Raw genomic sequence first — 15,336 nt, 5'->3', positions numbered from 1 at the left:
AAGATATTCTGGAAACGGGAGTTTGAAGAAGTGTTTTGGAGCGTGTACTGACCTGCCACAGAACTCTTGCCCCCTATGGCCAGAGGAGCCTCTGAGTCTGGGCTGGACCGAAGCTTGGAGGCCATCTGCACCATCACCTTATCCACAGTCTCCACCAGACCATTGACCAATGGACTCCACTGCTCACCCCGATAAAAGACAAGTGCAAAGTATATTACAGCTCACTGATGTTAACAAATAAGAACCCCTCTACAAAATGAAATCATTCTTGCTTTATTAAAATGATCAAATTTGATGACTCTTTCAGATACCAAGTGTATAGTACCTTCAGCTGCATTTAACCATGTTTGAATTTAATAATTTCACATCACAAAAGATGTGGTGAAATGTGGAAAAAGTGTGCCGATTCGTTAGGATAAACTCATGAATGGACTGATCGAATCTCTCTATCTATCCAACCATTAATCCATCCTAAAAACGTACCTCATCGTTTTCTCTCCAGTCGCTGGTGGTTATGACTTCATCCACACTCTTCAGTAGAGACTACAACACAGAGCAGAATAAAGGAGAGTTTCCAATGTGTGTGTAAAAGCAATACTGAAGATGAATCTGTTTTGTGTATTTTTTTTCTAATTGTTTTGCTTTTTTTTTCGGAACAAATAGTCTCCAGAGAACAGTCGCCTTCCGCCACTGATAACAGAAGCAACGATAAAAAAAGCTGCTCAGCATGATAAAAATAATAATAAAAAAAACACATTCCAGCGCCAGACCGCCTCTTATTTAACACAAACTAAAGAAATTCATTATCTGCTAGCCAACTGCTTTCTCTGTATAGTACCGCGAGATGTTTTAAAAAGTGGTGGGATCAATATCGGCCCTGGCAAAAAGCGGTGAGGACCCGTCCCACCCGCAAATTATGCCTATGTACACAATCGCTGAAAAGTTTGGGGTCGGTAGGATTTTTAAAAGCTTTTGAAAGAGGTGTCATATACTCACCAACGATGCATTAATTTGATCAAACATACAGTAAAAATAAGTGAAATAATATTACAATTTAAAATAACTGTTTCTATTTTAATATATTTTCTGAAATACATTTAATATATTTTAAATGTAATTTATTCATGTGATGGCAAAGCCAATTTTCAGCATCAATACTCCAGTCTTCAGTATCACATGATCATTCAGAAATCATTCTAATATGCTGTTTTGCTGCTCAAGAAACATTTCTCATTTTTATTAATGTTGAAAACAGTTCTGCTGCTTAATATTTTTGTTCAGGATTCATTGATGAATAGAAATTTTAAAAGAAAATGATTTATTTGAATATTATAAGTGCCTTACCTGCCACTTTTGATCAATTTAATTAGTCTTTGCTGAACAAAAGTATTAATTTCTTTAAAAAAATCTTGCTGACCCCAAACTTCTGAAATGTAGTGTATTTTTTTTAAAGTTAATATTATATTTTCATGACGAATTATAGTATCAGCGTGATCATTTGAGTGAAATGGAGTAAATTAGATTTGAAGAAGGTCCAAAGAGCATCTTGTGCTTCAATGAACAAGAACATCTGACCTTCTATACAAATAATCACACAATTAATGTCACAAATCTATTAATTTGATTAGTGTCCTAAAAATAGTCTTGAAAAAGGTCTTATTTATTTTACCTCAACTTTTCTTTATGTTTTTGTAAATCCTAAAACGTTCTCTTTATTCCTGTCTTTACCTGTGTAAGGTTGTTGGCTGTTTCTTGAGGTATAGTCTTGTTTGGAAGGTTAAACGACAGAGACTGAAGGAGGTCCAGCGCTTGTAACTGCATGGGTTCCTGAAGTCTCTGAACTTCCTCTGTCAGGTTTGTGGAGGCAGGTTGGGGCATCTCTGTGATTCTCTGTAACACACAAATACAGGGTGGATGTGTCAAAAGAACTCCATAAAATCCCCCACAAACACATGTAACGGTGGTTTGGTTTCCCATAATTTAATATAATAATTTCAACAACAAGCACCGTAATAGCTTGCGCTTGCCATTGAAATTATTTTATTAAATCTTTTTCTAATGGGATTTGTGAATGTCAATGTTAATTAAATGCCACTTTTACTGGACCTTTCCAATGAAGTCTAAAGAAAGAACCTCCAGACTGGTTGTTTAAAGTCTTATTTTTCCTCCATAGCCTACATGTGGCCATTACGGAAAATCTTGGATCTCCTTTCTGCCCCATTTTTCTCCTCTTCTACTTGATCTCCCTACTCAATAACAGTCAGTGTTGTCATTTGCGTTAGTGTTCAATCTCTGATTTCTTTCCATTTCCTCAGAGTCTGGGGGGAAACAATAGTTCCAAAAGAGCTGGATTTGTTTGTGTTTACAGCTTCGGCCTCCACATCACTTCATGCTGGGCTCTTGTAAGTCTGCCAAGGATGTGTGCGTCTGTGTGCACATGGCCGATCCCAGAGCGACGTCTGCGTCGGCTTCGTAACACCTAATCATCCAAGGGTGTGTGAGGAGTTGTCTGGGAGGCCGTGTTGTGTGCGTGTGATTTTCTGTGTACGTTCACTCCTTCATTTAATTACTGCGTCGGGAAGAAGTCCGAGCAGACAGATTGAGGGCATGTAAAAGGAGATGTCAAAATCCGCTGAGAGCCTTTAGAAAATATGCCAGTGTATTGAATGCCCATTTAATTTACTATCTTCCAAATTAAGTCAACAGTCTAAGTGTACTGTAAACAGTGACTGCTGTTCTCCATGTGCTCACATTTACTCGGCAGACCTTAAAGGTGTGTAATTATTTCAATAAATTAAATACTTTCCCATAGCTTCCGCAAGAACTAATAAGGTTTGTTCTTGTGCATCAAGCAGGTTCGGTTGAGTTTATGTTCACTGATCAATGTTTATATGTGAATAAAAGCCTACATTTAATCTGTTCATCATATAAAGCGATCAAGTCTCCAGAAAATTTGGACTAAACCACTCAATTCATACGGATTAGTTTTACAATCTCTTTATGGACTTTTTGTAGAGTCAAAGTGGTAGCGTAGCCATCAATGGAGGGACAGAAATCTCTCAAATTTCATCAAAAAGATCTTAATGTGTTCCGAAGATGAATGAAAGTCTTACGGGTTTGGAACGAAACCCGTTCGGGAAGGAGAGTAATTGATGACAGAATTTTCATTTTTGGGTGAACTAACTCTTTAACCTGTTAACCGTTGCCAGTGCGCCCGCGCACTGAAGCGTTTTTTATTTATTTAATTCAAAATTACTATCAGATTTAATGTTATACCTTGACAAACTATACATAATTAAAAAGATATAATACTCAAGTTTCAGTATTTGACCACTATTGTATTCTGAGAAACTCATAGTGACAGTTATGTCTTAATTTGTGTCAGGAGTTATGAAATGAAAAAATGAGTCGATAACTTTAATATGAATTATGCGCGTCAGCCGCTTTCATTCATAAAAAACTCTGTGCTGTCGTCATGACAGCGATACACAAAACAACGTCCCTCAGGGTTTTAGCTCAAAAATGTGCAGATTTTGAGAAATATTGATAGATTCTCATAGATTTACGTCATATTTCTATAGACAGGAATAATATTTATTGAATTTATACCCAAATGCGTCGATGTAATCTTTATGAGCGTTTGGTACTCTGATACTGTGTTTTCAATTCATACCAATAGCCTGAGGGCGCTATATGCACAATAATAGTCCATGAAAACAAATCAAAATCAAATTCAAAATATTAATAGTATGTCAATGATACTAAAATAACACTGGTTCGGGAAATCTGTTTGAAAAGAATGATTTTTATTGGAATTAGCTGACAGAAGTAGCGCATAAATACATAACATACTTAACCTTTACTGGTCATGATTTTTTAAAACATTTTTATATAATCTGAATCTTAAACTCCCCAAAAATCAACTGCCAAGTTTATCTAGCCAGGCTGGGGAGGTTTTGATTAAGGATGATGAGTGAGAAATCCCATTATGTATTTGTGGTCTTTTCAGTGAACTCTATTAATCAGACTACCAAAGACAAACATATTTCGTAATGAGGTACTGGCGAAATCACCACAATCACTTATTTTTTTACTTTCTCTGAGAGAGAAGCAAGACAGGTTAGTGCCTAACCTCATTACAGATGTGTTTGTATTTATGTACATTATTAGTCCACTGCCCAGTGAAATCTCTTAGATAACCCTGGAATGTAGAGTAATATGTGATGAAGTTGTATTTCAGCTGTTATCTTTCTACTCTCCTCTGGTTTGGGAGACTGCAGTCGAGACACATCGAAACTGATTCACTAAGTGAAACGGCTGACCTCAGATCAGAAGAATTTACCTGTAATTGATTATCTGTCGCAGCAACGAGATTGATGGATGCTTCGGTTGGAAAGGTGGACATCACATTCTCACCTGTGGTAGCAAAAAAGAAACAAATGAAAGTGAAAAGTGATAAGACAAATAAATAAACTAAATGTAATTATAAAAATTAAATGTAAAAAATAAAAAAAAATATTTAATAAAATATAACATTTGAATTTATGTTAATTAAAAACTTAATAAATAACTAAGGATAACTATAGGGAGGACTAATTAAATAGGATATTTTAAACAAAAAGAATCCAGAATAGGATGCTGTAATAATAATTATCAAAACACAGAAGCCATGTTCTAAAGAGCTCTAAACAAGTTAAACACTTCATCTCATGGAACAAATCCTTCACACCTGCTGGAAAGCCTATTCCTGAATGCACATGTCGGTTGCAGTGAGGCTGGTTTATAGGGCCCCTGGCAAAGCAGCTCTCTAATGACTCTGTACTATGCCCCTCGTTAGAGCCTATTATAGCTGGACGTGTGCAAAACAACAGTAGGTTTTCTCTTCTTCAACAACAACATGTTTTTTTATCATTAACAAAAGGTCTTTATCCCTAACAGTAGCTAACAATCAGCATGCTGAGAGGATATACGCCAAAAGTCGACCTAAATAATCACTATCATCTCCGTTTAAATGAGCTATGGATCCATACTTGTCAAAATACCAGTACAGAATACATTTTATGATTTTAAATAGTGAATTTGCAACCATAAAAGGTTAAATAATTTACTTGAGAATATAATATTTTTTAAAAAATCTTACCGTTAGGGTATTATAGATGGGATATTGAATTTAAACATAATTTTACATTTATGGATTTGGCAGATGCTTATATTCAAAGTGACTTACATTGGATTTAAGTCTGAATAGTTGACCTGTTGTGTTCTGACGTAATGTGCGTAAGAACGTAAGTGAAAAGAGCAAACAAGATGGATGAAGTTTTCTACTCCTGTCTAGTGTGCTTCATGGCTGCTTACTAACTCCTGACAGATATCAAAGCATACATGCATGCATTTCCTGAGAATCGCACCAATAGCGCCATATTCTACTGCACAACAAACACTTCATGCTTAAAAGAGGAGGAAAAAAACTAATTTAGATTCTTCAGTAAATGTATCTGGTTTTAAAGAATGTTTAAATATATTTATTGACAATGATTAAGTTTTAAAAAAGATTAAGAAAATTCATCATTCTCCAGGCCAGATATTCCAGATGACTTGCCAGTATTGTACCTAATATGACTTCATTTAATTGTATTAGTCATGGAAGAAAATGAAATCTTCTTCATAAGGCAATTGAAAGGTATCACTCCAAAGTTTTTGAGTTATCTGGTCTAAATGGCCCTGTTAGCTCTTGCTAGCAGATTCTGTAACTACACCATCTGCATTTAAATGAATAGGAATGCTAACTGATAGCTTTCTTCAGGTGTTAAAGAAATAGTTCACTTCAAAATGAAAATTCTATCATTTACTCACCCTCAAGTTGTTTCAAACTTGTATGGATTTCTTTCTTCTGCTGAACACAAAGGAAGATATTTTGAAGAATGTCGGTAACCAGACAGTTGATGGACCCCATTGACATTCATAGTAGGAAGCAATGGGGTTCATCACTGTTTGGTTACTGACATTCCTCAAATATCTTCTCTTGTGTTCAGCAGAAGAAAGAAATTCACACAGGTTTGAAACAACTTAAAGGTGAGTAAATGATGACAGAATTTTCATTTTGAAGTGAACTAATCCTTTAGAGACCTCATTGGTCTGGTCTCTGTTACTGATTTGAAGACGGAAACCATTTGCAGCCTTATTGGAGCTTTAATTTGTCTTTGCCACAGTGAAGACTTCTTGCCTGCAAGAAACTTCAACCAGCTGCCCAAACGAGGTTCCAAACACTAGCAGTTTAAAAGAAAACAAAACCCCTGATATAAAACTCATCCCGCCGCTACATACATATAAGGTAAAGATATGCGCAGTTATAACCAAAGCCAGTCTTCGAGGACACAACAAACATATAATGGTATTTCGACAGTGCGTTTCATTGTGGTTAGTTTGAGGACTGCTGGAATGTGGACCGGTTTCTCTAAAGGAAATTGTCTTCAAATGGTTCTTCCTCTCTATAATAAACCTGCACGTCGGGTAATAACTTCAGAGATATGGCAGAGAAGCAAAGCAGCAGCATCACAGATGTTTCTGTTTCCAAACAGTCAAACAGAACGCTCTGAAATCCGACATTCTTGATCTCCACCGATGATATTTAAACGTACACTTTTTCTCTGTATTAATCTGGGTGATTGTAAAGTGTTGTAGAGATTTGGAAAGGTGCTATATTTACAGTTCAAACGTTTTTCAGCAACCGTTACTCCAGTCTTCAGTGTCACATGATCCTTCAGAAAACATTCTAATTTTGTAGTCAAGAAACATTTTTTATCATTACCAATGATTTTTAGCATGGTTTCAATTAAAGTGGCTTAATTGGTATTTTACTTCAAATGAATAATTAGAGACAGACAGAATTAACCAAGAATATTCTAGATATATTGAAAAGCATGAAGAGCTAGCATCTGCTAAGAGACAAGTTGGGACAAGCTGGAAAGCTAATTTGGGAAACCCTGACAACAATGGCAATGGCTGACAACTGCAGAGAAGCACATGGTTGGGGACAAGTGAAGGCTGCCAGAGAGAAAATAAACTAATAGATAAATGAAATGATGATGACAGCAGATTTGAGTCACAATGAGCTCTATAATAACTTACCAATGGCTGCTTTGTAGTACATCCAGACATCCTGAGGGGACAGGGCCCTCTCCCAAATCACAAACTCATCGAAGGCACCTGTGGCATAGTGGTTGTAAGTCCCGGTGTTCACTGTGCCAATGACCAGATCGGCATAGGGGTCACCATAGTTACGGGAAACATTTCCTGTGGGGTCTCCGGTGCTAAATGTGCCGTTAATGTAGACCTTTAACCCCTCTGTTTGGGTCCATGTGAAGAGCACATGTGTCCAGTAGGGCCCTAGATAAAGCACAGAGACGATAGGAGAGAAAGAAAGCCGGCAAATTAAATTAAAAAACATACAAACAAATAAATACAACAATTGATTGTTTGGAAATAGAGATAATAGTAATATTATTTCCATATCTACTAGCGCTGTCTGGGTCCATAAAACACAAGTTTAAAATGAACAGAAATGGAGGGCTGGAGACAGCACGTGGAATGGATTTCATCAGCTTATAATGAAGACAGTGAGAAATGGTATACAGAAACTCTGAGTTGAACTGTCAATGGCTCATTTCATCTGTCCAGGGATAAAATGGCAAATGGAGACTGTCTCATCATCTCTCTCTCTCTCTCTATCTCTCTCTCTTTTGGGATTGGTTCATGCTTTGGTAATACATGTTTTAGTCTTACGGACATAATCCTGGGGTATCCTGTTCATGTTCTGACTGTATTAACATTCTTATTTGCATATTTATGGGTTATATTTAGTAACATCGACTGGGCAAATATAAATGCTCCTGTAAGTAAGTCTCTTGTGCTGAACATTAAAGCACTAAAACAGGAATATTTAAAAAAATATATATTATTACACTTTAAAATAAATGCTTTCTATTTGAATATATTTAAAAATGTAATTTATTTCTGTGATGTCAAATCTGAATTTTCAGCATCAGTGTCATTCTAATATTTGATATTAGAAAATTCAAAAGAACATAATTTATTCAAAATGCTGGTTTCATTTTAAAGGTCTTTGCTGTCAATTTTGATTAAATTATTACCTTGTTGCTGCATAAAAGTATTTTTTTTTAACAAATCTTACTGACCCCAAACTTCTGGATGGGTGCGTATAATCACTAAACTTAGAAACCACTTCAATCCAAACAAGACCAGATATTCTGAAGACTTAAGAAGCAGAAACATGGATACTGAAAATGGAAGTGACACAAATCCCCAAATGACTGAAAACTCTTAGATGAAAGAGAGATCATTAATAAATAATATTTTCACTTACACTTTCATCCCCCCCCCCCCACAATAAGATCAACATTTAAATCACTCTGTCAAGTCCAAAAGAGAAAGTTTATTCTGAAGCCTATTGACTGTTTCGACATGTAATCAATATAATTATGAACACAACTACATATTCAAAATATTTATGGTCAGACTGCAAGTGTAATTCCAAACCAGAATGTATTACAAACTGTTCATATGGGCAAAATATCAAGATCATGGGAAATCTTTTTTTGGCTTTAGAGATAAGTCAAAATAATTTGGTTCCCCAAACATTTAAACCCTTTCCATATCCTAAACTAAAATCCCCCCCCCCCCCACCCCCCCACACACTCAAATAATAACTACCTGGGAGTTCGATTTGTGCTTTCCATGTCTTGGAATCTCCTCTCGTGTAAAACTCCACGTATCCGCCGTGAGGGTTGGAGTAGACAGAGAAACCACTCGAGATGATTTTACCTCCGGATGCAATCGCAAAACGAGACTCTATCTCTTTGTTCTTCCAGAAGAAGGAGAACGTTATCCCTGTCCAGGAGTAACAGTTAAGTAAAGCTTTAATGTTGAACACAAGGTATTTTAACTTAAAGGAAAATAATACTTTACAAATACAGAGTATACAGGATTTAACAGCTGAGATTAGAAGATCAAATATTTGCATTTATTTGTTCAAAATTTCATTTTCATTCTTTTTTATTATAATTTGAATGTAAATTTAAAATAAATAATAAAAATGAAATATCAATAAATTAAGCTTTTAATATGATTTTCATAATCCTCTGGCTCTCGCCAACCACCAAGCTCTTTTTCCGATACATACTGATCTAACCTAACAAAACAAAAGCTTCTTTATTAGATCCAGGCTGCTTCATTACAAACAACATTACAGCAAGTCTTACTTTGGTCAAGCCCTGGAAAATAAATATAAATGCAACATATTCTCCTTTTTGCGAGCAAAAGAATGTGCACTGATGTGAGCAGATGAATAACAGATGATATCAGCTTTCACGCACAAAATGTTTGATGTAAGCTGATATATTTGCTCTTGATTCAAAACTTAATTTTGAACCATTAGCCTTTATTACGTCATGTATAAACCTGAGCTCACACACATTACTCAACTGTCATACATCTACAGTATGACCATATAAAGATGCACTTCTATAACATCAGAAAAGAGTGCACGAAAATGATAAAAACTCACCGGCAGGTCCACACAGAGTAGGATCACTTATGCAGGAGTCTTTATAGTTGCCAAAGTGAAGGAAAGTGGCTCCATTATCACCATTCAGATAGATGCCCTTATTCACCATTCCTTCTACAATGTCTACACAACGAAAGGCCAACCAACAAGATTATAACACTTGCAATATAACATTTCAAAAACCATTACAGTTTATAATCAAGTCTTTATGGGGAAATCCTAACCTTTTACCCATATAGTAAAACTATGAGCATTTTGCTCCATCCTCTACAACAACAAGAGCAGATCTCCTGATTTATGAGGATGTAGGGAATTCAAAATCCCCCATCTAAGCAACTGAACTGCAGATGATTCATGACGGTTTGATTTTTGTCAATGGTAAGTTGTTCCTTTGCGAGGGCAGCGATTTTGGTCAATAAATCCTCCTTTGTTATACCTAAAAGGCCAGGATCTGTGGATCACAGTGGGAGCCATAGCACCATCGCACCTCATGAATGGATGAGTTGAGAGAAGAGATGATGATGATGGAAAAGAGTGCTCAGTGAAGACACAGTGAATGGCAGAAGACAGAGAGGAGACAGACTGAAGTGTGGAGCGAGTGAACAACAGCAGAGAGATAAAGAGGTACAGACTACAGAGGAGTGAACATCCATCTATGCAGTGAGATCCAGGGAATCGGCATGCCTTCGTGAACTAGATTTTGAGATTTATAGTGAAAAGGGGGAATCTGAATTACAATTTCGCACAAGCAATCTGTGCTGATATTAATGCTGCTTTCATATCCTATCAGAATGATCATAAATACAAGTTGCTTAGAAGTGTCACTTGAAAACCCGACTATATCACAAATTTGACTGGAAATTTCTTTTTAAAGAAATGTGACCCTGGACCACAAAACCAGTCACATGGGTCAATTTTTTTAAATTGAGATTTATACATAATCTGAAATCTGAATAAATAAGCTTTCCATGGACGTATGGTTTGTTAGGATAGGACAAAATTTGTTCGAGATACAACGAAAAAATTTAAACATTGAGAAAATCGCTTTTAAATTTGTCCATTTATGTTCGCGATTGTGCTGCATTCACTCACAAAACGAAATGTTTTATATATTTACAGTAGGAAATTTACTAAATATCTTGATGGGACATGATCCTTACTTAATATCCTAATGATTTTTGGCATAAAAGAAAAATCTATCATTTTGACCCATAACAATGTACTGTTGGCTATTGCCACAAATATACCCGTGCAACTTATGACTGGTTTTGTGATCCAGGGTCACAAATCTTTTATTCAGCAAAGACACATTAAATTGATCAAAAGTGACAGTAAAGCGATGTAACAAAAGCTAGCTGTTACAAATGCTGAACTTTCCATTTATCAAGTAATCTTGAATATGAAATATATAAGCGGAACAACTGTTTTTAACATTGATAATAATAATAAATGTTTCTTAAGCACCAAATCAGCATGGATGAATCAGTAATGGCTTTTAAAAAACAGTTTTTTAAAATCATAATGTTTTACTGTATTTTTGATCAAATAAATGCAGCCCATTACAAAAATCTTACCGGCACCATGAAAGCAGTTACAATGTTGCGCAATCAAACATCGCAGGACTGTTCTACTAAATAGCAGCGCTCTTTCAACGCTGCTCGACCAATCAGATTTAAATCGTTGTATAATTGTTTTTTGGCTGGGACATTTGTTTTAAATGAACTGACATAACAAATCACAGCACAAACAGTAGATTTCCAAAATGGGGCAAGGTTTTCAAACGCAGTTTCACAAACGCACTGGATCCAATAAAATCACTCGTAAAGCTTGAAAGGTTTGATTTCGGTGAAGAATGCCAGATTGAACAGCACTAAACAATTCATGCTTCAATTACTCTAATGTAAATGGTCATATATCAGAGTTTTTTTTAGTTTATTTTCTCCTAATGATGTCTCGCTGATATACAAGGTCTACATGAATGTATAGCCCCTAACGCTCTTCTTTGAGACCCTAGCTGTGTACTAGTAAGTGAGTGAACGTGTGAGAGCCTCACCTACAGTGGCGGAAATGTTAGTGTAGGCAGAGTCATTGGTATACACAGAGGAAGAATTATGGGTAGTCAGGACAGTGTGGTTGTGGATTCTGACAGCTGTGATGGAGAGAATGTGGAAATAACAAAGAAAGTGAGACAGGTGATTCAGCAACATACACATGTACAAATGAGTATAGAGACATGAGACGGGGAAAAAAGGGACATTGTGAGACACTCAGGCAGACATGGTGGACTAGATGATTCAATGAGATTTTAACATATCTTTCAGGTCCGCACATGGGACAACACATTGCGCCGACACAAGTCTGAGAGGCCTAGCGAATTCCTCTCAGCCCTCCATTTGTTCAGAATTAGCCGGCACAGAACAAATGCCATACTGTACTTACTGGAAATATACTCCAGCTATGGAATATTGTGTGGATGTTTGTCTTACATGCACAAATTCCTTATTTTCAACAGTTTTTTACCAAGATGTACTGTATATTGGTGAGTTTGGTCCTCTAAAACTCTAGTAAATCACTGAGAGAAACTGTGTACCTTTGACACCCTTAAATGTCACAGTCAGTTGTCTTCATCACAACTGAGGTAATCATGCAAGTCCTCAACTTTTCGACTCAAATAAGCAAATCAGTTCGTTTTAAGAGCTGAAGACAGCTGCAAAGCCACAGAGATTTCTGAAACTAAGACGTGACCGTAGAAGAATGTTAAACAGCTGGGGTGACAGAAAGAAAGACAGACAGAAAGAAAGAAAGAAAGAAAGAAAGAAAGAAAGAAAGAAAGAAAGAAAGAAAGAAAGAAAGAAAGAAAGAAAGAAAGAAAGAAAGAAAGGCAGGTGTGACATATGTTTACATACTTATGTTAGTCCCATTAACATGACCTGTTCTGTTCCCAATCTGGTCCGATAGACCGCGGATCCCTTCCACTGAATCCAGGGGCCAGTAGTGTGAAGCCGTGGCCAGCACCTGCAGGCCTGAGCACAACATACACACAATCCAAGCATGTACATCAATGCAAATACTGTACACAAGTGAAAACACAAAAAACATTATAGTGAGAGTTTGTAGTCTCAATCCAGCATCATCATTTAAACGATTGTTTTCTGTTTATTTTTATTAAGGTTGACAGAGTTTTGGAAATGATCTTCAGACAACTCTACTGTTTATCACTGGTTCAGTCCAGTTCAGACTCATCCCAGCTGGTCAATTTAGAATTATTATTTTTTCTTCAATTTGGAAAATTCTGTGTGCATGGTAACAAACATCCAGAAGAGTGCTTAACCTGGACTATAAGGAAATACCTCTTAGGACTTGCCTTTTGAGAATGAAATCTTGACATTTCTATCTGTATGCAAAGACAGCAATTTTAGTGGTTAATAATTAAAATATTTCTATCATGAAACAAATTTATCAAAATTCCAGTAACTTGTAAGGTGATAAATTATAAGTTATATCTTAATTATTTATTTTAGAAAGTTGTCTTAACTCTTAATTAATATATATTAATACTTTTAGAAAGTAAGTATATATATATATATATATATATATATATATATATATATATATATATAGAGAGAGAGAGAGAGAGAGAGAGAGAGAGAGAGAGAGAGAGAGAGAGAGAGTGTGTATGTATAGTTTTAGTTTTGTTTACCTATCAATTTACCTCATCAATACAACGTATTTTTACAGAACTAGATAGGTTTTCGAGCAGATTTCGATCAGAAAGTGCTGTTGTGGATGGAGGAAGGAGTATTTTGGTCTCTATTTGTAGAAAGAAACTTTAACGTTAAACCGATTTAAATGTCGATGCTTCGTTTCGCTGCGATTACGGTGACGTATTCAGTGTTTGTAGAAGACATTTCAACCATGTGTCTGTAAATCGCCAGTAAAACTATCATTTCAATGTAAATGACGTTTTTTTTTTGGACTAGGCTACAGCCTAAAGGTTGCAGTGAATTAAATGAACCTTTTAAATTCAACACAACTGAGAAAAAAGAAAAAGAGAGAGAGAGAAAAAAAAACACATTCATCCACATTAAGATTAATTTCTTACTGTTTATTAGTGCAGGCCTAAAGTTAACGAAAATAACGAATTTGATCTAAATGTAGCCTACCAAATTTACGTTTTCGAGATCTGGAGGAAAAAAAATAATAATTTGAATTTATTTTACCTGGATGTTTTGACGGTGATACAGTGTCACTACGAACCTGAAAGAACTTAAAACAACAACAACAACATTAAAAATCACATCAAGCTATATTAAAAACAAATGCTTCTTCTGTCCATAAAACTAATCTTACCTGAAATACGCTCAGGAGAGTCAGTAGGACTTTACAGTATATTAAGTCCATGGTTTAAAGAGAGTTTTCAGCAACAAAAGAAAGTTACAGTCTTCAAATCTATACTGCGCCGTTAATGGTAAAAGAACAAATCATTGCGCTTTTATCAGAGTAAAGATATGTTTTAGGATATTTTGCTAAGAAAAAAAAAGTTTTGAGTGCGTCAGGATATGACGGTCAAAATAGTAATAAAGATCACTTGTAATTGGTAACTAAATTCAGAGTTTGTAATCCATCGTTTAAGAGTCCGTTAGTAGCCTATCGCGCGCTGCGCTCGAGCTTTGATGAAGATGAAGTACAAGCGCTGAGCTCGCGCGCTCTTCAGTGGGTTGAGCCCATTGGGCGGTTAATGCTACTACATAACTGTTCCCTATGGGACACGAAGTTGTTTTCCTGCAGGGGGCGCATGCAGGCTCCTACATTGATTCCCATTTAAAAATCAGGACATGCTTGTCATAGCACAGATATTCATACATTAGAGTTAGTGTAAATCTGTTCATTACAAGAAACCTGACATCAGAAAGGAATTACGTTCCGTCAATCTCTATAACTTTAGATAGTAATCACAAGCAACAGTCATTGGTCCATCTTGAGCAGCGTTGAGAATAGTAACATCTAGCCCGTGACAACGTCTTCTTCATGATACGATCTGGATTAACAACTGAATAAATTATAATCTATTGAAATACACAGCTAACAATTAAAAATAATTATTTTTTAGAGCAGTTAAAAATAGGCCCATTTTGAACAAACTCTAGAACTTTTCCTCTGGACGTGGAAAACATTTACTAATGACGTAATTTTAAGATAAAAAAAAGACTATAAGGTGGGGCTGATAAAAGAACATGTCCACTTATTTTTAAATTGCATTCATAGCTAAATGTTTTGGGTAGATTTGTAATGTTTTCTTTGTAAATGCTTAGGGATGAAAGCTTACTTTTGTGAAAAATACGTTTTTATTTATTTGAATAGAGAAAGATTACACCAAATGTGGCCTTTATTGTTTATCTTTTTTTGATTATGGGGAAATACCATATACATAAGCAAAAATGGGCTAAAGGAAAACCAAACTTTTTGTTATTTCAGATAGATAATAAAAATGATATTGAGTTACTACTTGGGTTGAATAATAGTAAAGAGAAAAAAGTCTCTATGTGAAGCTTTTATGCTATTTATATGATGATCTCATACCTGTTCTTTTTTCTGTTTATATTATATATATATATATAAAAAAAGGTGGGGTGGCAGAGCTAAAAACAAATGAACGTGGTAATCTACTCTGGTAAAATACGCATGAAGGGACAAAAAAGTGTGTGCAGGTAGCCTATATACATTTATTGTTTTATTTTAGAGTGTGTATGAGA

The 15,336-nt window shown here is 35.6% G+C and overlaps 1 protein-coding gene across 2 annotated transcripts in view; it reads right to left on the bottom strand.

Moving 5' to 3' along the window:
• The window catches only part of adgrd1 (adhesion G protein-coupled receptor D1), a 44,319-nt gene extending 30,021 nt beyond the window's left edge, over positions 1-14,298 (bottom strand). The window contains exons 1-11 of one of the 2 annotated variants that reach the window (XM_081349798.1): positions 13,934-14,264; positions 13,804-13,849; positions 12,490-12,606; positions 11,637-11,732; positions 9,584-9,706; positions 8,731-8,907; positions 7,129-7,386; positions 4,343-4,416; positions 1,729-1,890; positions 484-543; positions 53-179 (exon numbers count right to left, since the gene is read on the bottom strand). In XM_081349798.1, coding sequence (XP_081205924.1) covers positions 53-179; positions 484-543; positions 1,729-1,890; positions 4,343-4,416; positions 7,129-7,386; positions 8,731-8,907; positions 9,584-9,706; positions 11,637-11,732; positions 12,490-12,606; positions 13,804-13,849; positions 13,934-13,984 — 1,291 coding nt within the window. In that variant the 5' untranslated portion in view covers positions 13,985-14,264. Of the gene's footprint in view, positions 1-52; positions 180-483; positions 544-1,728; positions 1,891-4,342; positions 4,417-7,128; positions 7,387-8,730; positions 8,908-9,583; positions 9,707-11,636; positions 11,733-12,489; positions 12,607-13,803; positions 13,850-13,933 lie in introns of both variants that reach the window. The other variant, XM_081349799.1, reaches the window with a different exon arrangement.
• Between the last annotated feature and the right edge of the window lie 1,038 nt (positions 14,299-15,336).

The sequence above is a fragment of the Scardinius erythrophthalmus genome (assembly GCF_964197995.2).
Source record: "Scardinius erythrophthalmus genome assembly, chromosome: 20".
Classification (NCBI taxonomy): Eukaryota; Metazoa; Chordata; class Actinopteri; order Cypriniformes; family Leuciscidae; genus Scardinius; species Scardinius erythrophthalmus.
The sequence above is the reverse complement of the archived record's forward strand: the minus strand, read 5'-3'. Positions and strand labels throughout refer to the sequence as shown.